Here is a 27,392-nt window from a genome sequence, read left to right on the forward strand (position 1 = left end):
CAACCCCAGAGTCGGTCACGACTGGACCTAATGGTCAGGGGTCCCTTTACCTTTAGTGTTGTAAGCCTCAGGGATATCTACATGAGGTAGCCCAGGCAGAGGCTGTGTTTATCCATTGGACGCACCCGCATTCACATTGTCTAATGTTGCTGTTGCAATTTTTTCCCAATGGCAAAGATAGAATTTGAATCTGGATTTCCCAGACCCAAGCACTTACTTTTTTCACTCAATCCCACTGGCTTGGGGCATTTGCTTCATTGGAATCAAAAGCAGTAATAGCAATGGTGGGGCTTAGGCCTCACTGCTTAGGCCTCTGCCATCTTCATCTGGCTAAAATCCTTGGATTTTAAATCCCACTGCTACTAATCTGTGTGCTTTTCCAGTGACTTTCCTAGGATTCGGCTTCTGTGCCTGCTTATCACTCTTACCTCTTTCCCTACCTTCCTGCCAATAGAACATAACCCTTGCTATGCCATATCCTCATGTGAGCTTTTTCCTAACCAAGGTGATATTTCCTTTTCCTTAGGGAACATGCATCAATTGTCAGCATTCTGTTTGCTGACATCCCAAGAGGTGAGAATGCTAGTGAGCATGTTTATGGGCAATATGATTTTTTTAGCCTGTTCAGTAAGGAGCAGGTAAAACCACACTGAACACTGCAGAGAAAACCACAATAACAACCTTAAATAGATAGCAGTGCTCACTAGCCAGTCTAGCCATTCCAACCCCTTGTAAGAGAGTCTTCCAAACACATTGACTACAATATGCCTAGCTTTCTGGGAGAAGAGATACTTTTCAGCCTTTTCCTTTGTACTTTGGTACCCAATCCTGAATGTGGGCTGCTGCTTGCACATCTGGGGGGACCCTTGGTCCTTAAGATAGGGTTAAACACTGAATTTCTCACTTAGGGAAGAAGAAAATAATAGCTTATTCTCTCCCCTAATAAAAAGCTTAGAACGGGACAGGGTGGGGTGAAATTCTGCACAAATGAACTCTTATGTTTGGCTGCTGCAGTTGTGTCTCACCTCACCTCGAGACACATTTGAAAGGATTTATGTCCACCCCCAGAGTTTTTCAGAGTCATAAAACTCCAAAATGAAAATAGTTCTGTGAAGGAAGAGAGGAGTAGGAGAGGGAAAATTTGACAACATAGATGAATTGGCATGTTAAGAGAGAGCTGCTTAGCAAAACAAGAAGGAACCCCCTTCTGGTAAGGGATTCATACTTAAAAAGCTGCTGAACATGGCCACTGGGGAGATGATCAGTAGCACTTTTAGATAGGCGGGTGGGGGAGAGATTCAATATAAATTAACTACTGCATGGAACAGTGCCAAGCTTCCACGGGAGTCTGGTGCGCTCACTAGCAGACTGGCAGCACGCTCCAGAGGGTGGAATTCTTGACCTCCCAGGAGTTTGGGTAGATGATGCTGATCCTTGTGGCCAGATTTTGGAAGCATCATGTGTTTGCTTTATTAACACATCTAGGGCCAGGGTTTCTTTTCCTGCTGACCATGTGTTCATTCGTCATGAAATCAACAGAAGCAACCCTATTACAGAGACATGGCCAAATGTGAAATGTGGGGATAGCTAGACATGAAGTTATTTTAGCATCCCACTTCCCTGCATAGTGAGAAATTCCAAAACCAACCCCCAAGGGTTGTTTCCTTGTGAAGACATAACACCGGGTGCTTGTAGTGTTTTCGGTATGTAATGTTTATAGTGTAGCTTTTTGTGATATTTAAGAATAAGTAAATTGAGCATGGGGCAGCAAAGGGGCACCCAGAAACCCTCATTCTTTCTTGTGTCTCTTCTGCATATTTTATTTATCAGTCTTTCTGTTTCATTTGGTCTTTTTTCATCTTTTGCTCATTTGGTTTTTCTTTTTTCATTCTGTAACCATGGCTCTACCGCTGCACTGGTTTCCTTTATTGTTTTGTATAACATTTTAAATTTATTCTTTTAAACTTTTAAATCCCCTCATGTTCTTGTACTTTCTTTATTCATCTGGATTGCTTTCTTTCTGTTCTCTTCTTTGATCTTTCAGTTCATCAAATACCAATACTCTAATTAAACCTCCATTCCCTTGAGCTTGTCTCTATGTCTTCTCTCTTGGCTCCTTACGGATAGTACTCTCTCCCTCTCAATATTCAGGTGGCCTCTTTTGTTTCACTTGAAGACTTTATTAAAAACTTAACATTTTTCTCTTGCATTTCCCTCTTGATGTCCATTTTTTCCCCTTATTCTTTCCTACTTCTTGCTTATTATACTCTTCCTTCTTGCCTTCGTCCACTCTCCATACCAGGTAATGTAAATGTTTTCTATTTCTCTCCCTCTTGTTTTTATTGTGAGCCGCAAGCAAGGACTTGTGTTTTTCTTTTTCTTTTTTTACAACGCCCAGTGGTGCAGTTAGGTAATTTTAGACTCTGGCCTTAATGGTCTTATGGAGGGGTTGCTCTTTAGATGGTAATGTGTATTAGTTTACTTACTTCAAAATGTGAGAAGACAGCCCTGCTGTGTTCAGAAGGGTGTCTTTCTCATGCTGCTGAGTGGGGTCCTGGACCTCTGCCCCCCTGAGAGGGCCTTGTGTATATGACACACCTTTCTATAGCTAAAAACACACACACAAAAAGCATGAAGAATGCTCACCTAGATAGAAACAAGTTTCAGCCCCTACCCTGCAGTTAGATTCCACTTTTATTTCTTGCTCTAGATTAGAACATAAACAAACCACCAATTACACTGCAGAACATCTATCGCCAGACTAACTTCTTAGTTTTTGGAGAATACTCTGTCTGCTAGATTGGTCAGAGTTTGAAAGAGTAGTTTGCCACACTGACCCCCTCCCATGTGGCCAAGTTTCTCATAAAAGGTCAGTGCCATCAATGTTAAATGTTCTGGGACTCAAGAGCCCCAGCCAGCATGTTTAATGGGCAGGGATGGTGGGAGTTATAATCCAACAACATTGACCACTCCTATACCATTCACATGCATACATTTACTATATCTTCAAAAGGAGAGATGTTGCATTTAAGTGTAAGTTATCATTTTTGCCATTCATACATGTGAAATTCTGTGGACTGTTACAGTGGCTAAAAGTGCTTTAAATGTATTTTGTGGTTGCACTCTTTCTGAATTTAATGGAAAATATTCACTGGGTTTTCTCTAATTGCAGGAACATTCCTAAAATATAATCTCTAAATATTTTCATCTATATTTATATTGTAATTGGCGCTCAATATTAGATAGCAGAAATTGATAAGTGGCATGCAGTGGTATTTGTTAGATAACAGGCAGTAAGTTGACAATAGGCACATTGAGTTTTTATATCTGAAGCCTTCCAAGATCAAAACAATCAAGAGTTGTCAATAAGTTTAAAGCGTTCCGTTTTTGAGTTTTTAAAGTCATGTTCTGAATGCAAACTCAACTTTTGCTTCAAAATGCATCACTCAGAAATTTGGATTATGATGAGAGCTGCTAAGCCAATAAATGGTTCCATTGACCAGGCAACTACCTGAGCCAAACACCTCTAGAAGCTTAATTATCTCCACTACAACATCTCATAGTACATTATTGTATACATTAAAAAATAAAAGCTGATATTTTCAGAAACAGACTGGCCATCCTTCTGAGTGCTAGAGAGCAGAACATCCTGGCGTATGTATGTGTTTGATTTGCACATTGCTACATAAATTTTGAATTGCACATTTCTCCCATAGATTGCCTTTTGCCCTCTTCTAAAAAGCACAAGCTCCAATAGTTTTCACATGAAATTTTGCTGTGCTTAGGTGCATAAAAGCTTGCTGTATGTTGGTGTTGATCATCTGTCAATTGGACAATATGTTCATAGACTGTGGAACCTTGTATACCACTAGCTCGTGCACTAGGCATGGCTTATCTATTTGTGCTGCATTTCTGCAACACCTTCCTGTTGATGAGACATGGTCCAAATGCACTGGCATCCCAAGTGGCTGCTGTGCACAATCTGAGAGTTGGGTGACAGTATTATGTACATTATGGTGGTGGATACTTCCAGGGGTGCCTCTCTTAGATCATGCAATGAAGCCACTTGCAGCAGCAAGATGCCTTGGATAAGCTTTGCTGCTGTCACCACAGCTCTCTTGGTTGGGCCCCCTGGTTTCCTAGTTTGGACACTGAGAAATTGGAAGAATTAATTGACTCTACATTTCCAGCTTTCAGCTAATTAACAAGAAATATAAGCAGCCTAGGCAAAAGGTTATGTAAATGTCTGAGAAAGGGTGTAAATCTCTGGCTGAGGCAGACTGCAGATCGATTCAGAGGTCCAAGCTTGATGTGCCAAGATGTGTATTAAATGCATTCACAGTGTGAAGTGGGCTGTATTGTGAAGTGAGAATGTTTTCACTTCATAATGCGTCCAAAACCCAACATGGGCTGCTACCAGAGCCAAGATTCACTCAGATTCAATTTTTATTACCAAATCTTGGAAAATGTATAATAATAACAACAAAGAGAACATCTCTGAAGATTTACAGAGCACATTTTCCTAAACCACTGAAAAATTGCAGGCACACACATGGGATGAGAAAGATTCTCCAGAGCAAAGGGTGCAACTGCCATGTAGGTTGCAGCTCTAGCAACTTATACAGTGGTACCTCTGTTTAAGTACACAATTGGTTCCGGAAGTCTGTACTTAACCTGAAGTGTACTTAACCTGAAGCGAACTTTCTCATTGAAAATAATGGAAAGTGGATTAATCCATTCCAGACAGGTCCACGGAGTACTTAAACTGAAAGTACTCAAACCGAAGCGTACTTAAACCGAGGTATGACTGTACATAGTTACAGCTGGATACCTCCAAGGGTACAGGTTTAGCTGGAGCCCCTCAGATGTGGATTGCATTTGGAACTGGATGCACACTGAAGCAATGACAAAGTTATATCAACACATATTATCCCATCACAATGAATGCCTTCATTTGGTTGTTTATGTCTGCAATCTTATATCCGCATACCTGAGAGTGAGCTCCACTAAATTTACTGGGATTTACTTCTGAGACTACATGTATAGGATTGCACAGCTATCCCAAAGTAACACCTTTTATGGGTTTGAATCCTCTGTTTATTTCTGGTTTGCTTTTATATACCTTCATGTGTTTTTATATTTCTGTTTACTGGTTTTAGGTTTAATGTTTTTATGATATATTGTTTAACACCGCTTAGGTATGTTTAAAGTAGGTATTAAGTGGTATACAAATGCTTTTCAATAAATGAATAAGCTTGTCTAAACAGGCTTTCCAAGCAAGTTCAGCCTGGATTGGGATTTTACACACACACACACACAAACACACACACAATGTTCAAGACCAAATGGAAGTGGTAGGTCATCTCCCTATGCCAGAATCCACATTTTGTATCTCACATAGCTGGAGGTTGTGTGCACATCACCGGCTTAAAACACAGCTAGGTCATTTTTTCCTTCAATTTAATTGAAGCTGGTTTGGAGAAAAGCTCAATATTTCAAAAGGAATTACAGAATATATACAGGATAGATATAGACTAGGGCTAATGTGTGCATACTGCTTCCCAAACCAGCCATGAGACAGCGCTGGATGCAAAATAAACAGGAGTGCGTATACAGCCAGAGATGTAGCACTGGCATAGTACCAACCAATATGATTAATTTGATTGGCCCATGCCTCCCTTACTGACATGATACAGAGCCCAGCCACATGAAAGCTGTTTGGCAGTGGCTGCCTTTTTCATCACATATATAATGGAAATTGATGATAATTGTGGGTGTAGTTTGATTAAAATACTACTGATTTCCTTGATTTTGTTGTCTTGGAAGATTCCCCAAGCATTATTTTTCATGCTTATTGAGATTTTGTTTTTGTTTTTTTTTTTAAGCCGAGAGCAACTTTCAAAAGGCCACTCAAGAGCAAGGAGGCATTCTAAAACAAGGTTACTTGGAAAAGAGATCCAGAGGTAAAAATCTGCCAAACTAATCTTCACAGCACCTGGTGTTGATTTATCCATTCATAATCCATCCCTATGCTGTCCATCTGTTGAAAATTTAAAGCCCTCTGGGCAGACACTGTGGGCAGCTTCTCTTGCACCGATTTAGATGTTAGGAAAAGTGTCCAAGTGAAAAATGCAGATGTGTTGTATCAACTACAGAAGCTGCATGTATGTATATATGTATTACTTGCCTCTTACTTGCCTCTGAAATACTGTGTTAGGAACTTATATCTGATTATACTTTTGTTAAGCAGATTACTACTATTGGCCCAGAAGGTTCAATGAGATGCCTCTTAATGGATGCCAATGATTAGGAAATAGTTTGAGATTTTTCTGGAATGTTCTTAATGAAGAAAGCCATCCGTCTGGAGAAGGTGTTGCCTTCTCCTGCTAAATGGAGGGGACATGTGAGGTGGCAATAAAAGTGATTTTGTAACAGATAAAGACAGAGGAGGCAGAATTAGCCATGCTGCTCTGCCCCTAGAATATCTCTCACTAGAGAATGTGCCTTATTCTTCCTTGGAGGTCACCTACAAACATTTTAAAAACAAAAGCAGCGTATATACTTGTTTGCTCTTCACAGTTGACATGTGCATTTTGAAGTTGATGGTAATTTTTTAATGTGAATTTGCTCATAGTTCTTGTCCAGAGGGCTTCCAATTTATTTTACATAGGCAAAGTGGTTGTGTCGCTTATGTTGTCTATACAGTGGTACCTCGGGTTACAAACACCTCGGGTTACAAACACTTCAGGTTGCAGACTCCGCTAACCCAGAAGTAGTAGCTCGGGTTAAGAACTTTACCTCAGAATGAGAACAGAAATCGCATGGCGGCAGCAGGAGGCCCCATTAGCTAAAGTGGTACCTCAGGTTAAGAATGGTTTCAGGTTAAGAATGGACCACCGGAACAAATTAAGTACGTAACCAGAGGTACCACTGTACAGTGGTTGGCACATTGCTGGTACAAAGAAAATGCCCAGTAGTAGTATTAGTATTAGTAGTAATGCCCTCTGATTGATGTAGAAGGCACATCTTGGGATACCTTTTGTGGATGAAGAGACACTGCTTGTTTTCCTATTCTTCTCCTGTGACCTTGCACCTTCATCTTTCTTCTTTTACAGACCCTAAAATATTTGGCTCTGAGTGGCAGAAGCGATGGTGTGTCCTTGACAATACGGCCTTCTACTACTTTGCAAATGAAAAAAGTATGTGGTACTCCTGACACATGTACACGGCCATATCCCTTTAGTATTTTCACTGCACTATCCAGATACATTGGGAGGGAGGGAGGAAGGAAGGAAGGAAGGAAGGAAGGAAGGAAGGAAGGAAGGAAGGAAGGAAGGAAGGAAGGAAGGAATGGAGGGACTGTGGGTGAAAGTTGCCTGAACTCTGGTGCATCTCTGAAGCTCCTTTATTCCTCAGTATTGCTTTCTAAACTTAATTTAGATATTGTCCTCAGTCTTCCTCTACGAAGCTCTCAGGCAACATTGTTGCAACCCTGCCAATGAGTCCTGCCTGGCATCTTCTTGGCCACAGAATAGTGGACTAGATAGGCTACTGGCTCTTTCTTAGTGTGAGGTAGATTAGGCTAGGATAATTGCTTACCAATGAGCTTCAACCAATCAGGGATTTAAACCTGGGTCTCTCTCATCCACATGTAACCTTCTAAGCAGTACATCACAGTGGCTCTTCCAACTGGATGATGAATTGCCCACCGGGCAGTGTGGGAATGTGCCATTTAGATGCAGCCTTACGAACGGAGAACAGAGTCTGGTTGTATTCCAACACCCTTGTCAGTAAAGAATGAGGGAAAGGAGAAATACGGACACAAGGCCCTGTGTAAATAAAGTACTGCCCATTTTCCCCCCATTAGTTGTCAGGCGGGCTTTAACCCTCCCCTAAGTGACCATATATAATCTTATGTGTCAGCATGTATAAATATTTTTCAGTTATGCTCCATCAGATGCATATAAACAGGAAGCTAATACTTCCAGCCAAATTTGGCATGCCTAGATAGATGGGCTACGATTATACTGTGCCTCCCATCCAGGGAGATTGAATGCAGAGCAGGTAAAAAAAAATATACAGGAAGAAATAGACGATAGAGGGGGCAGCATTAGGAGTATTCAGGGCTGGAGGAGGACTCAATAACAGGATTTTTTCTAGCACAATTCAAGGAATAATGGACATTGGGGCTAAGTAAGTAATTATATTTTCCAGTATTATCTATACATATACAATTTAAAGCAACCTCCATGTGGCAGTTGCAAGTTGTAGCATACACACTGGGTCTTAGGCAGAGTTCCATCTTGTCTATAAATTTTGCCAATGGTAAAGGGGATTTTCAGTCACCAACATCAGCATCATACTTATTACTTACATAGCAGTACTCGCATACCACATTTTGCCTGTTCAAAGCACTCCATGTCTTTCATTAGATACATCCTTGCAACAACTGTGTAAGTTAGGCCAATAATATCACTATATTACAAGTGGAAGGACTGAGGTCGATAGATAGTGGCTTGCCACACTTGACATAATGGTGGCAGATCCCTGTGCAGAAATGAGTTTACTGCTAAACCCCCACACAGCACCGAGGCGAACATGTTCCCTCCTTCCAATTAGGCTCAATGACTAGAAGTATTATCCACTGTAGAAAATAATCGCTTTTTAAAAAAAAGCAATTTTGAGAAGGAAAATACAGTGAAACAGTTCAGGACCCCTCTTCTGTCTGCCCACATGGCTCTTTCTTCCCACCCACTTTAGAGAGAATCTGGAAGACACAGATTGGGTCTTGTATTGTGAAAGTGATATCTTTAAGCAAGTTAGCAACTTGAAGTTTACTTAGTACTTGTGCTGAATCATCATTACTGTATTATGCAGGCAAGCAACCAAAAGGCATGTTTCTCATTGAGAACTACCATGCCCAGATGGCTTTCCACTTGCGCAAGGATTCTCGAAGAGATTGCTGCTTCAGGCTGACCTCTCCTGGTAAACGTACCTATGAGGTAGGTGTATCCCCCCAAAGGGCCAGAGTTTCCAGCCAAGGAATTCTGCTTAGTGTTAGTTGAAAGGAGAGAGTGGGGACAATGGAACCCTGACCCTTTGGCCTCTGAAGACTCCTGTCATGAACCCCACAGTGCTGTCAGGATTGGGATTGGATTGGATTGGCAGGCTCTGACAGAAGAGGAGGGAGAAACAGAGCAGGGTACAGGGTACCGTATATTCCGGCGTATAAGATGACTGCCTTGTCTTTAAAAGCTTGGTGAGCAGGGCAGGGAAATTTGTTGGGACATCTTCATCCCTTCCAGTTAGTTCTGAACATCCTGCACTGCTCCTGAACTCCTAAATCATGACTCCAGAGCACTGTATCAACTGCCAAGCCTGTACTGTTACTTGCCTGAATAAATATCTCTTTCTTATTTACAAGTAAGATCTTCTGTATGCATGTGTTGGGTGGGAGTCAGGGCAACTCCCAGTACAGATGTGTCAGGACTGGGTTTGGGCTTCCTCCTGCAGTACCCAAGCCATTTTCTCTTGCTTACCTGGCTACAAAATCTTATCAACCTGACCTGGAGAGTACTTTTTATATATGAAACTTAGACCGCCTTTGAGCCTCTTCCACACCATTCACTCTGATCACTGTTAAAACCTGGAAGAGAAAGGAGAGGAGAGGCCTTCCTCTCTTCTCAGGCCAGTGTACATTTGATATTTGCATTACAAATCCAATCAAAGCAAGAACCACTGTGGACTTCATTTGAAAATGCCTTCATACTTTCCGCCTCCCGCTCTAAGCTAGCAGGCTCGATTCATCTCCGCTCCCCAATTCCTTTCCAAAACTGGAAAGGGAACCCAAGAGTTCTGGTTTTAAGGCTAACTCATATATCAATTTATGTTAACAGCTGATCGACATGTGGAAAGATGGCTCAGGTTTACTTCAGCCCAGGAAAAACCAGTTTTAAGTGAATCAGACTCTACCCTTTGGTACTAAGAGTTTGTTGCTATTTTTCTCCTCACCCTCCCTGCACAGCCTGCTACCTAGCAGCTATCCACTGCTAGAAAGACTATCAGCTTGCCACCTGGTCATCCCTTAGTTTCCTGGTCCCTCCTTCCTTCATTGACCCTTAGCTTAGGTTGTGAACACTCAGATATTGGTCTGGAGGTAAAGTCCACACACATACACTGCAGGAGTGAAGTAGCTCCCTCTTCAAAGCACTGCCATAGGTTGCCACCTAGAGGTCCCTTGTGGCATGGCCAGCTTTGCCTCTCAGACTCTTAACCGTTAACTGAGGCATAGACAAACTCAGCCCTTCAGATGTTTTGGGACTATAGTCAGGGCCGGCTCTAGGTAGAGTCCCGGTGGTGCGGGGCTGGTAGGCGGGGCGCTGCGCAGCAAAGCCGCGCGGAAGCCATGCTGCACCCTGCGAGGGCAGGGGCGCTGGAGCGATCTCCACCCCTCAGCGCCAGGGCGCCCGACCTGCTCGAGACTGCCCTGACTACAGTACAACTCCCATCATCCCTAACCACTGGTCCTGTTAGGGATGATGGGAGTTATAGTACCAAAACATCTGGAGGGCCGGGTTTGCCTATGCCTACGTTAACTGGTACTGAGCACACGTATATTTTTGCATTGCATGTGTTTGGGGCTTCAGTGTCTACTCCTGACCATGCCTACATGAGGACTCCCCTGCTGTAGTTGTTCAGGAGAGGTTTGTCTCCAATTGTCATAAGAACATATGACATGCTTTCAATATATTTATTGCCATTCATTCATTCATTCATTCATTCATTCACCTTTTTCCCTGACAGGGATTCAAGGTGGCTTATAGATAAAATGGGTCTGTAACAGATCTTAGGACTGTGTCCTGTGGTTTGATTCTGCTTTTAAAATAATAACCATGTTGAATATGAGCAGTGACAAGTTGTGCACCCCAACTTACTGCAATGATTTTTCCAAAGTTTGCAAAACAATTGGGGCAGGAGAATTCTCCATGTGTCTTTGTGGGATTCCAAAATAACCATGTACTGTCAGTAGAACTCCACTTTATTTTACGTAGAAGAAAGAGAGATGGGACAATAGTAGAGATGAGGGGCATTGCAAGACCAAAACATTACAATATACAGCTAATTTACAGGTGCATGCATTAGATTTTTTTCATCACTTAGTGATTCAGAAGCCAAGTGTGTAAACTGCCTGATCTAAAAAGTGATGTGTTTTGAATGATGTTAGTGGGTAATATGGAACCTCTGTCTGTGGTGCATGCTTTTCTGTATTCATGCTTAATGAAGTACTTGTTGGGGGCAAACCCTGAAATCAGTAGCATGCTTCTTTAAGTGTGGCTTGGACATGGAGTACAATCACATGTAAATTAATAGTTGCTACAGACCTTATGGAAGAAATCTTACAGTGATTGTAATGAATTCTTCCTTTGCAGTTTACAGCTGTTAGCTCTGCAGAAGCCATGGACTGGGTGGATCAGATCCAATTCCTGCTTAAGGGTGAGTAGCTTAAGAGGGAACAAAGCCATATGATATAGGTGAGAGTGATTCCCACATACAAAGCTTGACAATTGTTGACTTGCAGCTGAGGACATGTACTGCTGTCACTGGCAAACACTGTGTTTTGAGGGAATATGAACTGATAGGAAGTTCTTTCTGTAGTAGTTGCTGGCCTATTCACACATGCAAGATGTCAGAGGAAGACCTGGCTCCTGTTATGTTCCAGTGTAGCAATGCAGTCTCCAAAAGTTGTATATTCTTCAACTGATGAGCATATATTTATGAGCCTTACTTTCATTTACACTCTGTCAATTAATTAGACAGGAATTGACTACAAAGGGCCAAACTGTTAGGATCGTCCTACTCTCGTGTAGGACCCTGGCAGAGACACATGCCCGACTGGCATGTTCTCTCCCTCCTGGTCGATCATTCAGGAGCTTCAAAAGCTTTCTTCTGCCCGAACATCACAGCGACTGATGCCAACAGACATCAGCACACTCAGGGATCCACAGAGTGTTCGCAGTTCGCGTAACAGACCTCAGCAACTCAGCATTTTGGCTAATCTACTTTATTTACAGATAAACACACACGGAGCACTGCAATATGGCTCCCTCTCTCTCTAGAATCAGACAGCAAAGAGGGAGAACAAAGGACAATAATCCCATTTCACGGAACACAGTAACACAAACATCCTGTCTCCGTCACTTCCCACTCTGTGGAATGAAAACATACACCGTCATGTGATAGACAACAATCCCATGACTGCTGACACGGGGAATGAATCTCCAACATCCTCCCCCGATTCATGAACTGTGTTGCAGTCATCGGTGTAACTGCAATAACCATACAAATGTCATATACACAGTATACTCCTGTATCACCCATTCCACCCTTGGAACTACCTGCAACTGGGCTGGCCTTGGGCCTTATCATCTTGCACTTCTGACTAGTTTTGGCGTCATAGCCCTTCTGACTATCAGGAAGTCTCACACTTGGCTTGTTGGGGCTCAAACCCTAGCCTCGTTCCTCTCTGAGAAATCAGTGTCTACCCTTACAACCATTGGTTGTGGTTTCCTATCCCTTGAGGACAAACCCTATACCCCCTTCAAGACTCCAGGTTTCAAGACCGGTGTCGAGCCACTAACCACAGCTAAATCTGCAACAGCTGTGTTAGCAAACTCCTGAGCACACCTGGTGGGCATTTCACCCTTTGTATCCAAAATGTGTGGGGATTGGGCAGACTCTGGAGAACGTCTGTTCAAGCAGAGAGCCCACCCCCCCCATTTTGCTGCGTCGTAGGGGAGAGCACTGACAACCCATTGGCGTATGGCCAATGCCTCCCCTTGAAATACCCAGGGGAACCCTGGGATCCCTGCTAGGGGGGGTCGTGGGTCACAGCTTCATGCCCCCCCCCAATTGAGCGAAGATAGACTAAAGGATTTTGCCCAAAGCCTAAAAACCGGCAAAGTTGGGACGTTTTGCTACAGGGAAGGCAAAATCTGCCAGTGCAGGGAAATTCCTTCCCGGCCCCTCAACAGCAACCATCAAAGACTGCAGCAGCGCCCACATAGCTGTAAATAAGAAGTTTAAACTGCAAAAGAAGGTATAAACTGAGGGAGGGCAGGGTGGAGGAAGATCTGGAGCCGACTGAGAACTAACAGGTAAGCTACACCCTCTATTGTGAGTGTGGGGTGGTCCTAACTCTACCTGACCAACTCCCCTGGCAACGTCCCCCCAAGGCAGGATTGCTTAATTGTTGAGGCTAGGCGGGAACCTCCAGGAACCCAGCTGGGGGGGGAGGGGCGAAGCCAGGCTACCTTGCTGGGAGTCTTATAGTCTTGGGGGGGGGAGGGCTGCACGCGACCACACAAGAGCTGCCCCCCCCACTTAATGTGGGGAACGGTCATTTCAGATTTTGCTGAGGAAGTGGGGTAGTGAGTAACGTGAGACTTGAGGAATGTTCAACAAAGAAGGGGAATATTCTCCCAGTCCTTTCCCCAGAAGCTATGAGAAAAGGACTGGGAGAAGAAGCAATCATGTTCTAAAGGCACCTACTGAAAATCACTGGCTGGTTACCCCTTAACACTTTTTAACCACAACGGCATGCTCACAATGGGAATGCTGAACAAGGGAACATTTTCCACCTTCTCTATCCTTGTTTGTGAGCGAAATATGAGTCCGAATCCACATCAGTGTTTATATTGATATAATACTAGGGGCTGCTAGTTCTTTCATGTTAATTAACTCAAAATCCATGTGTGTGATCTCATAGATGTTACATAAAACAAAATGAAAGTGTCCTGAGACTCAAATCCAAAAGATGCCTTCTTCTCCCCACCCCCTTTTGATCTTGTTGTCTATAAGGTCCTAGTGCTATTTGCTGTTCCATATTTATTGTTGCTTGTTTTGTGTGCAAGAATAAACCCCTAATAATGAACCGTGCGTGCATGTGTATATGTGTGATGGGTTAATTAAAAATTAAACTCACACTTGCTTTGCTGAAGCCACTTTCTGAGTTGCAAAGGATGTGTGCTCTCAAAGCACCCTCTTCTGGTCAGTGTGTGAAAGCATTATTGATACTGGGTGGTTTTTTAAAGATGGTATGACTAACATTTAAAGATGGTATGACTAACATGTCAGCTTACGTAAACCCATGAACCTAGGAGTCACCAGAAAACTGTCCTCTCTCAACGCCTAGGATAAATTATCTACAAATCGTATCTGCCCACACATTCCAATTAACCAAAATAATTCATACCACAACAGGGGAGGGGGAAAGAGCAAACCGCAGCAAGCAACCTTTTTCTCTTTATTTTCCTCTTCCTTTCTGTGTTATGTATTTTCCTTCCTATCTTTTTCTCCCAGATATTAGGTCCTCAGTTATCCCCTGTGAGGAAGACGAGGAGGAGGATGACGATGAGAATATCAAAGAAGAGGCCTATGATGACATAGACAGTTTTGATTCCCCCAATGTGACACATCATCAGGATACCACTTTGGACCTGGAGGAAGATGAGGATAACGGACAGAGTGACGACTGCATTTATGAAGTTCTTCCAGGTTAGCAGGCTTTCATTCATATAAAGCTGCCTTGTATGGCAACTCAAACATTGGTCCATCTATCTGAGGCTGTGTGCACACCACGGTGTTAATGTGTGTGTGGGCCGCACATGTGCGCCTTCAGTTGATCTCTTTCTCAGTGTTCCCCATCCACAGTGGTGGGCGGTGCTTGATGTGATGTATTCCCACTAGGAATATACTGTATGTATTGTTGTCCCCCACCACTCGCCAATTAGTACTTCTTCACACACCTGAGTTCCGGAAACCTAAAAGCCATTGTAGGCATATGGGCAGGTATTAGTTTACCTATGCGTGCAACCATAAAAAAAAAATAGACTCGAGTTTTTTGATACACCAGACTTGCACAAAACAATGGCTTTTGCTTTTTTATTATTAAAAAAAGCACGTGTTACGCACAGCCTCACCGGCAGCCCTCTTAGTAGCACCAGGGCCAATGAAAGTAAAGAATGTGGTGATAGATGGCACCCAGGAAAATATCCTTGCATGCTTTTAAAACAACAACAGCCCACACATTGCCCGTCAGTATGTCCACAGTTGGGTAATGGGCAATTTTACGTTGCGCTTTTTTCCTTACTGCATTATCCACAGATCAGAAAAGTTTGAATTGAATTGGGGTGGGGTGGAGCTGTGGAGTGTCGGCTGCCACTTGGATGAGGACAGTGTTGTGTGAACAACACCAGAAAACATGCACCCCTGAGATGCATTGGTTAGAGGATGAGCCTAAAGAGCTGGGCTGAGGCCCTAGGGAGGGAAGGATTCATACACATACTCAGCATTGCCTGTTCTGACAGACTTCCAGAAAACAGGCTTGGATCTGTGCTTTCTAGGCACAGGACAAGCGAAAGTGTGGATGAGCCCATAGTGCTCATGCTATCTGTAATAATCTCTTCCTGCCCTTGTATTTCAAATTACAAGAGTGCCCATTTAGAATAGGGTAGAGTCCTTTTGTCTAGAACATACCGGTAGCTTCTGCCTAGATTACATTACTATGCAGATGAATTCCCATGTCAGTTTGCAAGTGAAAGCCAGTAGAACAGGTAGAATCAGGGGTGCCGACTTGCACCCCACATTGAGGGGGGGCCCAATGTCATGTGATATTTCCCACCAGTGCAAGCGCTTGTCCGGCAGCGGCAGGGAATGTGAATCACCCTCTGCGCATCCTGCCAAGCTCGCAAGCGCTTGCCTGGCGGTGGCAGGTATGGCAGCCCCCTCAATATTGGGAGGGCTTGGCCTCTTCCCCACAAATATTGAGGGGGCTGAAGCCCCTTCTGCCACTACAGTTGGCTCCCCTGGTTAGAATAGAAAACTCAATAATTTGCCTCAATTAACCAGAAAATATTAGTTCACCTGGGAAGAGAGAATAGCAAAATCTGCAAATTTCACATGTTCTGCACTCATCACATGGTGCTTTTCTAAGTGCTGTGAAAACTACAACTCCTCCTCCCACCAGACCACCCAAACCACAATGAGCAGGGATCAGCCACCATGGGCACAATGGTAACAAGTACTTGGTTTGAGTTCTGTCTGGGGACCCAGGTGGCGCTGTGGGTTAAACCACTGAGCCTAGGGCTTGCTGATCAGAAGGTTGGCAGTTCAAATCCCTGTGACGGGGTGAGAGAGAGTGAACAGTGTTCAAATACTTGAAATAGCCACATTTTTTTCTATACAAATACACTAGAATACACAATCCTTGTGTACCCACAACTGTATTACAGAAAGGCACCCACAGAGCAAATTGCTGCAGATAACTTAAATAAGAGGCCAAAATGAAAAACAAAAGGGCCTGACTCATGAAGGGAAAATTCTTCTTGACCTTAAATATGTTGATCACTCAGACCCTGAGTGTGAGCAAAACCCATCCAACAAGATCCCTGACAATGACTGAGGCAGGGCGTGGGGGGGATCAACTCCACCCAGCATCCTGTTCCTACTTCTAGACCACTCCTGGAATAGGAGGAAGTCCCCAAGGTTATGCAGGAGAAAAAGATTAATGTTTCTCTGTTGGCAAGAGTGCCTCTGGATGGTGCAGCATGTCTTTTCCTTGCTACTGGGGTCATTTACAGTCAGCCTCCATACACAGTGACCTTCTGGTTGGAAAGCTTGAGTTGCAGATAAGTTTGAGTCCTGGCATTTCCTCTGCAAACTGATCCCTCCCCAGATTGCAGAGGAAATCCTGTCAAGAGAATTGATAGTGAGTGGCAAGCTTTCACATTGACATGGATGGAATGGGCTACAAATCCAATCCAAAGATACTTGTGCACAGCAAAGCATTGTATTCTAATGGATGGGGGTTGTATAGTGGCATTTGCGTTCTGAGAATTGGATGAGAAGTCAACTTCATCATCTGATCTTTTATCCTGTTCCCACTAGGGCTGAGCGATAACTGGTTTTCAATATCGCGATATATCACCAGCTAAACATTGTGATATATTGATTTATCACAATATCTGAAATAAGGAAAGAACTACACAGAGGCAAATAGGACAATGTCCTGGCAACTGCTACTTCTACTTGCAGGCTGCCTCTGCTACTGCCACCAGCTCCCGTCACCACCATGAGGCCTCACAAGTTGCCACTGCTTGTTCTGTGAGCCCTTGAAGGCTGCTGCTGCTACCGCTGCCCCCTCCCACTGCAGGCCACCACCGATTGTGCCGCCACTGCTAGGCCTTGCAGGTTGTCACCGCTACTACTGACATGTACCACGGTTATGGCAAGCTGCTTCTGCTTCTGCAACTGCTGCTTCTGTCTCCTGGCAGGCCTGCTGGTGGTCTGGCAGTCCCAGATTATTTGTATTCACTATGACTCATCGCCATAGTTTGGATTGTCCTGAATACCACCATTTGGTAGCCAAGTCCAAAGCCAAAAGTCCTGTTGGGATGAAACTGAGTGTGTGATGATTGATAATATTGTCATTTATCTGTTTTAGATTCCTAAGTCAGGGGTCCCCAGACTTACGTCGCTGAGGGCTGGTGCCACCAGCACCAATCGCACTGTGGGCCGGAGCACGCGGGAGCGTGCACCCATACGCGTGTGCACACACAATTTCCAGCGCACTTCCGGGTTACCGGAACACCAGAAATAGCTTGTGCACATGCACACATGGGCCTCCTCCGACCCAGAAGTGTTCCGGAAATGACGCTTGTGCATGCGCACAAGCTATTTCTGATGCTCCGGTGACCTGGAAATGGGCAGCCGCGCCGTTAAGAGCAGGTGGCAGCAGTGGGCGGCGGGGGGTGCCAGGGGCCGCATAAAAGAACCTCGCAGGCCGCATCCGGCCCCTGGGCCTTAGTTTGGGGAAGCCTGCTCCTAAGTAGTAGCAGTTGCCAGGACATTGTCCTGTTCGCCTCTGTATCGTTCCATCCTTATTTCAGACATTGTGGTAGATTACAATGTTTAGCTGGTGATATTGTGAGGTTTAGCTGCTGATAACATTGCAGTGTTTAGCTCGTGATTTATTGTGATGTTGAAAACCAGATATTCCTTAGCCCTTACACACATTGTGATTTGTGATATATTGCCAGCTCAAATATTATGAAACATTATCACGATGTGAACTTTAAACCAGTTTTGGACGATAGATTGATATATCGCCCAGCCCTAGTTCCCACCTATCTAAACACAGTCCCATCACTGTAGTTCAATGGCAAGGCCATGACTCATCAGAGGACAAGATTCATGGGCAGGACTGCTGAATCAGCTACATAACTAGAGCTTGAACAAAGGAGTAGGCAATAAAATAGATACACCAGCAATATTGTGGCTGATACTGTGGCACATATACCTGGTCCTTGTGGCCCCAACCTTCCTGGAGTCTTAGTTGGTGTGGGAAGTACTTCCATGCAAATATCTTCATGAGAAAGCAGGACTAGGATGAGGCAGTTCCATGGGAGCATGAGGCCTATGGGATAAGCAGACAACATCAGGTCCAAGGCAAGAACAGGATGTTGAACAGCTCCAGGTGGGGGAGCCCTACTGGTTGACATGGATTGTGTTCACATTGTCGCCTTAAAGCGCATCAAACTTGTGCTTTTTTGATGTGTTTCACAGTTCTGGTTGCTCCTATGTACACACCAGGGAATATTAAAAGGGCGGAAATATTTTAATTTATGCAAAGGTGCTCGTACCTTGACCAGAGAAAAATTAGGAACAGCTTACGGTCTTCAATCATTGTGAAGCTGGTATTAGAATCAACATAGCAACCAGTAGTATCTTAGAACAAAGGAAATGATATTATGCATTTTTGATAATGTTGTGTGAACACAGATTAAAAACCAAGCACTGGAAATAGAAGTGTAAACACAGCCATAGTCGCCTCCTGAGACAGCTATAGAAATTGTTTTCTGTTCAGGGAGCTAGAACCAACTGAAACCTTATGTAGGTTGACAAGACCTGAAGTATGGTATGCTCCACCTTGCTGGAGGGACTGGTCAGCTGGTTTAAAGTGCCCTCACCTTATTTTGTAGTCTTTGACTTTTGTAAGGAAGAGAAGACAGAGATACTGCAGGGGTCTCATGAGTCAAAGAATGGTAACAGAGCTGTTTCTTTCAACTGGAAGGGTCCCAAATTACATTTGAATGGTTCTCCCTTGAGGACAGAGTCTGAATGTCATTCTCACCAGAGTCCTTCAATGCGTAATGCAAGGTGTGTGGGTCATAATGTCCCTGTGCTGCAGTGAGAGCACTTTGCATTATGGTGGCAGCTTCTAGCTGGATCCTTTAGGGTCCCTATTCTTTGGGTTGTGGAGGTGACTTTGGGGTGTTCTGTATTAAAAGGAATAGTGTAGGCATAAATGTTTCCCTGTCTTCAACTTGTTCAGTGGATTGGCCTTCCTCAAAGGAGTTCTTGAGTTGATTTCATGATCCAAGAGGTCTGGTTATCCTTTCTGATTCTGACACTAGGCGGTGATAGTTGCACCTTTGCAGGAATACAAGGTATTACAGCATAGAGTAGAGGTAGAGAAAGATTGCCAAATACAGAGCTATTTACAGCTGCATGTGTTTTTGTAGCTTTGCGCTAATACCGATGCAAAATAGTCCACTTAGGCATGTGCTGAAGTTAGAGAGGGAGAGATCAGTCTGTTTGTATTCAATGCTCATTTTTATGTGTTCCCTCATATGTAAAATGTTAATTCAGTCAGTTTTGTCCTTTTTCTGCATTAAACTATTATTATTATAAAATTACATAAGAATTTGCATTTATATGCATATTTAAATACCTTCACAAAATATGCATTTCTATTTTATTTCCAAATCCATGTTTTTAAGCACAGTTTTTGAGGCGAGAAAGTGTATTTGGAGAATTTTGTACTGCAAAATTTGGAGTAGTGCAAAAGGTAATTTGTTCTGATTTGCACATTAGTCCAGGAGGATGCAGATCAGGCCAGATCACATCAGAATTCCTTGCTCTCCTGTTCTCTCTCCACACAACTCTCTCTTCAACTAGAATTGAAGCTGCCTTTCCAGTGTTCGAGCCTCTTGCCGCCGCCATGATGTTGATGCATAAAAAAAACCCACATTGCCACCTACAAACTCCTTTTTAAGGAGGGAGTGATGGTAGCTAAGAAAGATGTTCATATGCCTAAACACGCAGAACTGGTAGCCAAAAATGTGCCCAACCTCCACGTCATGAAAGCAATGCAGTCGCTGAAATCTTGTGGTTACATGAAGGAGCAGTTTGCATGGAGGCATTTCTATTGGTATTTGACCAATGAGGGCATCCAGTACTTGAGGGACTATCTCCATCTTCCGCAAGAAATTGTGCATGCCACCTTGCGTCGCAGTCGTCCTGAAACTGGACGGCCCCGGCCCAAAGGTTTGGAGGGCGAGCGTCCTGCTCGCCTTACATGGGGAGAGACTGACAGGGACACCTACAGATACAGTGCTACTCCTTCTGGTGCTGACAAGAAGGCAGAGGCTGGAGCTGGGTCAGCTACTGAATTTCAGTTTAGAGGTGGATATGGGCATGGACATGGTCAACCACCTCAGTAGAAATCTGTTGCTGTTTGGTTGCATCTTGTGTATAATAAATAGGTGGAAAATGAAAACGAAAACAAACAAAAAAACCTAGAGTTGAAGCTCTGCTGGAGGCTGGAGGAAGCACAGGAAAGTGGCTGCTGCTGCTATGCTACCTCCAACGTCAGGTGTTAGGAGAGGAGGCTGAGCAGCCAAAACAAAGCCCTGCTGTGCCCTCAGGTCTCTGTGTGGCTTCCTCTGCCCTCACTGACATCATCTTCAGGCTCCAGGGAAGGTCTCCCCATGAGCCACAAGGACTCCAGCTCTCTGCTTCCATTTTTTGGTATGAGTCTGTCTGTCTGTCTGTCTGTCTGTCTGTCTGTCTGTCTGTCTGTTTATGTCCCAGAGCCGCATGCAAGTAGAACATCCTTATAAGTGGGGGAGGGTCTGTGCCTGTAGTATATCAATCAGTCTCAGCAGTTGTTAGATTAGGACAGGCATCGGCAACCTCCAGCCCATGGCCCAGATACGGCCCATGGAGGCCGTTTATCCAGCCCACGGGCCACCCGTGAACTGAGCCGCCCGCTCGGCAAGTCCCCCGTGCGCTGCGGACATGCGCAGAAGCCATTTCTGGTGCTGCACTGCCCATTTCCAAAATGTCCGCAGCGCCAGAAATCACTTCTGCGCAGCCGCGGACATGCGCAGAAGCCATTTCCGGTGTTTGGGACACGGGCAGCGCGGCAGCGGAAATCGCTTCTGCGCCTGTCCGGCCCACGGAAAATAGTCTGTGTGAATCCTCCAGCCCACGGCAGAAAACATTGCTGATGCCTGGAATAGGGCAAAAGAGTGTCACCATATAATTTATAAAATGAGAAGAAGACAAGGCACTTTAAACCTGCCTGGAGGCAGTGACTTCCTTGTTGCCTCACATAGTTTTGAGAAGTGGCACAGATCTAGGTCTGGAAAAACCCCAATAGCTGGAGCAGTGACTTGTCAGGGGGAGATTCTCTGTTTCTTCCCGCCAGCATCCTGTCCACCTTCATCTTTAAGTTCAATGATTCTGAAAGCTTCTGAAGCCAAGTCTCTATGTAGCTTGCAGCTAGACATTCAAGCCATTTTTCCTTCCCTTCCCCCAGTCTCCCACCGATATAGTGGAGCAGGCCTGCATACGGGGCAGATCCTCCAAGGAGCTGTGTTTTAATGTTGCAATTTGATTCAATTTTCCACTCTATAAAATTACCCATCATTGTTCGTTGCCTCCTAACAGACACCTTCACTCTTAATTTAACAATCCTATCGAATTCTGCCTCGGAAATTGGAAAAATTTATCACCTGTGAAATTTTATTTTTCCTTGGTTGTATCTGTTTTTGTAAAACTTCATTAGCGACGATGACTTGCTGAGGAAATTATCTTTCTCTCTCTGTCTCTCTCCTTCCTCTATCCCAGTCTCACTTCCTTTCATTCTTAAAAAAGAATGAAAGAAACACTGAACCACAACTGAGATTTTTATTTCCATAATAAAAAAGAACAACAACAGCCCATACTTCACACAGACAGAAAGAAACAAACAAAAAAACCTCTGCTGAATTTTCAGAATTGCCACATTGGTTCAGATCAGTGGTTTATTCTGCACAATTTCCTATCTCCTGATGGTGTGGGGTTTTTTTTAGTTAAACTCACAAGAATGGCATGATGGTAATTTCCAAGACCTTGTGTTGGTGTTCTGCACCTGGTAATTCAGGAATGGGCAACCTATGGCCCTCAAGATGCTGTTGGACTATAATTTCCATCACCCCTGAGCATTGGCCATGCTGCTTGGGATTTGGAGATCCATAGGATCCCTATTTCTGAATGTCATTGTGATGTCATTGTGGCATTCCAGCACCACTGCGCCTTGATTGGCTGCTTTGGTATACGGAATATACAGGGATGTTGTTGGTGGCTGCCCACTTTTCAATCACCTGGCAACACAGGATGCCCAGTAGGGATCCCTGGCCCAGCTATTAGCTGTAAACAGTGCCAAATGCACACAGCCATACTTGCAAAGATGCAATATACTTTCAGTAGACTTTGGATTCTCTTGGGAGCTCCTGAGTGGATCCAACCCCAGCAGCATGGCTTACATTTGATGCCAAATTTAAACAGCACCAAATTCAAGCTGTATTTGGAAAGGATCAGTTGCAAGTGAAAGCTCCCCATTGTTTCTTTGTAGCTGTGGTTTTACCTGACCCTGACATCAGGTGATTGACAGGGGTGTGTGGCCAGTGGGAAATGGCATCTCAGGTCAAATTAGGAGACCTGGGAAGTATAATTTGTTCCATGGCCAGCAATTCTCCCACCCATGGTTTAGGCTGTTGCAGGAAAATAACAAATAGAGCCCTGTGGACCTTAAGAACATGGACATTTATTATCAAATAAACTACTATGCCATACAGTCTTCTGGTGTTTGCTTGTAGTCTAAGTATGGATCCAGGGGCGTAGCCAGGATCAAAACTAGGGGGGGGGCAAGCCATGGTCGTTCAGGGGCGGGGCCACAAAGTGGGAACGTGGGCGGGGCTACAGGGCCAGCTGGCCTGATGACATTGTGGTGGCGGCAGGGGCGGCAGTGGCCACCTTGTGCTTCTGGGGCTGGCAACGGCGGCGGCTACCCTGCTTGGCTGGAGAGGACGGGAGGGTCGGGCAGGCGAGAGGGGGTGACAGGGTGGGCGAGGGCGAGGCGAGGCACGGCCGCAGTCACGACGGCTCCGAGGCGTTGCTGCATATCAGCATAATATTTCAACCATGTTGTGGGTTCAAGCCCCACCTTAGGAAAAAATTCCTGCATTGCAGGGGGTTGGACTAGATGACCCTTGTGGTCCCTTCCGACTACAATTCTATGATTCCATTGATATATTACCATAGCATACGCATCATTCTGCTTTCTTGAATTGTCCTACTCCTAGGCATAGCAGCCAAATCCTAGAGGCCTAGGTGCCTCTCCCCCCCCCAATTACTGGTAAATACCGTATTTGAAAGAGTCAACCCCCCCATTTTGATGGGCTTTCTATGTGGGGCTTATCTGCCCCCCCCAGTATTTTATTAAGGATGGAAGAGGGAGGGAAGGAAGGAATAATAGAGAGAGGGATACCTCATATTTGTGGGTGCCTCTGGGTGATGCTGTAAAGCTGGAACTCTGCAGCAAGAGGATGGGAGGGTTGGGCAGGGGAGAGGGGGTGGCAGGGCGGGCGAGGGCGAGGCAAGACAGGGCCGCAGTCTCGATGGCTCCGAGGCGTTGCTGCATATCAGCATAATATTTCAACCATGTTGTGGGTTCAAGCCCCACATTGGGGGAAAATTCCTGCATTGCAGGGGGTTGGACTAGATGACCCTTGTGGTCCCTTCCGACTACTATTCCATGATTCTATTGATATATTATCATAGCATATGCATCATTCTGCTTTCTTGAATTGTCCTAGGCATAGCAGCCAAATCCTAGAGGCCTAGGTGCCCCCCCCCAAAAAAAATTACTGGTAAATACTGTATTTTAAAGAGTCATCCCCCCCCTTGTTGATGGGCATTCTATGTGGAGCTTATCTGCCCCCTCCAAGTATTTTATTGAGGATGGAAGAGGGAGGAAAGGAAGGAAGAAATAGAGAGAGGGATAACTCATATTTGTGGGTGCCTCTGGGTGACGCTGTGATGCTAGAACTCTGCAGCAAGAGGAAGATACCGGTACACCTGTACAGGAGCCTTGTAAGCAGCTTTCTCTCTGCTTGATTTACAGCAGGCACGTCCAACAGGTAGATTGTGATCTACCAGTAGATCACTGGATGTCTGTGGTAGATCACTGCTAGATCACTGGCACCCCTAAAAAAAGCTCACCCAAAATTTTCCTCCTCCCTAAAAAAAGCTGAACTATGACCTGAAGCCCTAAACAAAAATGGGCCTCCCTCCCTCCTAAAAGAAGCTCAACAAGTTTGACCTAAACCCCCCAAAACAGGGCTTCCCTTCCTTAAAAAAACTCAACAGCTTAGACCTGAACCCCCCAAAAGGGGGTAGATCACTCCCAGTTTTTAACTCTGTGAGTAGATCAGAGTCTCTCGGGAGGTGGCCACCCCTGATTTACAGTATACAGATGCTGGAGGAGGGGCAGACTGGAACACCACTGCTTTTTATAAACATCACTGTGTCTATCAAAGCTACAGCCCCCCCCTTCTTATTCACTTCCTTTTAGCCTTGCAGGGCCACCTTAGTCAAATTGAATCCTCTGCACCCTCATTAAATCGCCAATAGAACTGTTAATGCGATCCCTGAATGCTCATTAACAACTCCCACTGAATAACAATAGGGTGAATAGGGTGAACCTTGCCTGAAGGGATATTCTGCTCCATTGTCTTAACTGCTTAAGTACCGGTAGCCACTTTGCTTTATTTATTTGATGTGTTTTTGTTACAGCTGTGTCCCCCCCCCCGCCCCCAGCAAGTGGAGAGCTGCTCTTGCTAAAGCAAAGCCCTTTCCACTTCAGTTTTTGGAGGGGGGAAGTGCTGGTTATGGTCTGTAAAATACAATAATTTTTTGCTTCTAGGGGGGGCAGCTGCCCCCTCCTGCCCCCCCTGTCTACACCCATGTATGGATCTGTCTTTAGCAAATAGGGGTTTATATATGGACTCCATTCCTCTTTGAGGAATTGTATGCACTGAGCAGGTCGCCCAGTACAATGCAGAGGTGGATTTTAGCTTGGGCAATAGGCTGAACTCATGGAATACAAGTTAAACAAGTGGAATGATTGCAGCACCAATACTATAATTAAATGCAATGCATGCTTGTTTTGCAGTCTTAAACTGGTCTTTTTCTGGTACCTTATATAGGAACAGTCCTCTGTGATACACACACACGCACACACATATATTATGGGTGGGCAAGAGTGAAGGAAGTCAGGTTGGAGGGCATATTGAGTCTGTTTTTCAGCCTTGGTGTGGAAGCCAGACCAGTGAGCAGTTCGCTGGCAGCACCTTCCTGAGGTAAAACGTGAATGGCTTCTTTCCTGAAAGCTTCCATCCATCAAAAGCTTTTAGGGGCACTGTGCAACTGGGAAAGCCTGGCATTTAATTAAGATATTAATGTTTCAACTGCAATCCTTCAAGTTGTCTGCCTTAGATTCCACTCTTTTAGCCTGCAGCAAAGCCTTGACTGAGGCAACTTAAAACTTGCACCCCTGCATTGTACAGGACAACCTGCTCAGTGCATAGTTTAGCAAAGAAGAAGAATCTTACCTCCTCATTCTTCATTGTGGGAGGACCCTAGCATACATACTTTGTATGCAGAAAGCTCCAGGTAAAATCCCTGGAAGTATTTGCATAAAAAGCATATCCAGGTAAAAAAGATCAGGTAGCAGATGAAAGTGTCTCTGTCTTAACTCCTGGAGGGCTGTTCTCTGCCAGAGTGGGCAGCTGCCTTCTACAGATGCCGACAATTGAATCTGGGAAAACCTCCTGCATGCAAAACATGCACCCTGTCATTGAGCTATAGTCTCTTCCCAGAACAGCATACAATGACTACATTGGTGTACGCATACCCTAAGTAGGGATGGTTCACACATAGACTACACCCATGGCTTGGTGTCTGGTGGCTTAGATTGTTCATCGCTTGATGCCTTGCAGCTGATTGTAGGAACGGAAATGATTGAAAAGCACTGTATTTATGGCAACATGGAAGTTATGACTATCGTATATTATTTGTTGGTGCGTTTACCTATGCAAACTGTTGCTTCGGTGTTGCAGTCTTTGAGTGATAACTTTTCATGTGTGAACCAGCCCATTGCTCATAAATATCACTATTATCAAGTTATGCATCACTAGGGCTCATTTGAATCAGGGTTCTTCAATACTTAGCATGGAGCCTGGCCTCTGGCTTTTCTCTAAATTGCAGTCTTTAGTCCAGAAATTTTAGCTCTGACCTCAGGTATTTGGTGGCCATTTGTGGTGGGTTTGCAGTGCTAAGGCAAAGGTACTTGGTACATGTGCTAGGCTGGGCATCTCTTACTATGTATCACATCCAACAGCTGAGGCCTTTTGCATGAAAAATAGTTTTTCAAGCTAGATCTGGGCAAATCCAGCTGAAATTAAGTCCTGCATACTGCTTCTGGGCAGACAGGTTGGACTAGAATACTCTTGGATAATTTTCCAACTTCCTTTTGGTGTCACACATCCTATTCTATACCTTCTTTGATTTCAAAACAATGCAGAGAATACATAGAGACAGCTGAGGAGACATTTCTGGTGAAATTTGGCTCTGTTTGGGGCCAAAGACTTAGATCCAGCAAACTGCCCTAAACCCATTAAGAAGGCTCTGCTAATGTGGTTTGCACAGCAGCCTGAGATGAAAAGAAGAGTGGAGTTTCCAGTAAAGCAGAGAGAAGGCGAGACAGAAGAATCTCCTCGGGGGAATGTCTGGGGTTCACTCAGCTAAACAGCTTTGCTGAGCAATTTGAGCTGTTGGCAAGGGAGGGCCAAATGCTCACTAACCTTGTTCAAGGAGACAAAGAATTTGATGGGCAGTGTTTTCTAACATGTTAAGGATTCTAAAACTTAAATCTGGAACCTCATAACCTGACGTAACCTAGTGATCTCTTTGGTACTATCTGTGCAACTTGGACCCTCCTCCTGGTTGTATGAAGCCTCTGGGTTGGCCAAGTTTTTCCATTATGTTTTACAGTCATGGGAAATTCAAGTGCCTTTTCCTGTGACTCTCTTGTGAAAATGACCAAAGGGTAAAAAATAAAAGATAAAAGATAAAAATAAAAGATAAAAGTAAGCACTAGCTTTGAAGGTCTGTGTGTGCTCAGATCTTGGACCTTCTTCAGGCAAAGAAAACATAAGGGATGTTCA

At 44.4% G+C, this 27,392-nt stretch overlaps 1 protein-coding gene and 1 pseudogene across 3 annotated transcripts in view; both read left to right on the forward strand.

Moving 5' to 3' along the window:
* Window positions 1-27,392, forward strand: part of SKAP1 (src kinase associated phosphoprotein 1) — a 295,737-nt gene that overhangs the window by 212,717 nt on the left and 55,628 nt on the right. For 2 of the 3 annotated variants that reach the window (XM_035134221.3, XM_088654906.1), the window contains 5 exons: window positions 5,886-5,963; window positions 7,116-7,199; window positions 8,878-9,002; window positions 11,430-11,493; window positions 14,359-14,553. In XM_035134221.3, the coding sequence (XP_034990112.1) occupies window positions 5,886-5,963; window positions 7,116-7,199; window positions 8,878-9,002; window positions 11,430-11,493; window positions 14,359-14,553 (546 nt within the window). The remainder of the gene's footprint in view (window positions 1-5,885; window positions 5,964-7,115; window positions 7,200-8,877; window positions 9,003-11,429; window positions 11,494-14,358; window positions 14,554-27,392) is intronic. The other variant, XM_088654907.1, reaches the window with a different exon arrangement.
* LOC118094511 (small ribosomal subunit protein eS10 pseudogene) lies at window positions 20,076-20,630 on the forward strand (annotated as a pseudogene).

This window comes from Zootoca vivipara, chromosome 12 (genome assembly GCF_965207765.1).
Source record: "Zootoca vivipara chromosome 12, rZooViv2.hap1.1, whole genome shotgun sequence".
NCBI classification, from domain to species: Eukaryota; Metazoa; Chordata; class Lepidosauria; order Squamata; family Lacertidae; genus Zootoca; species Zootoca vivipara.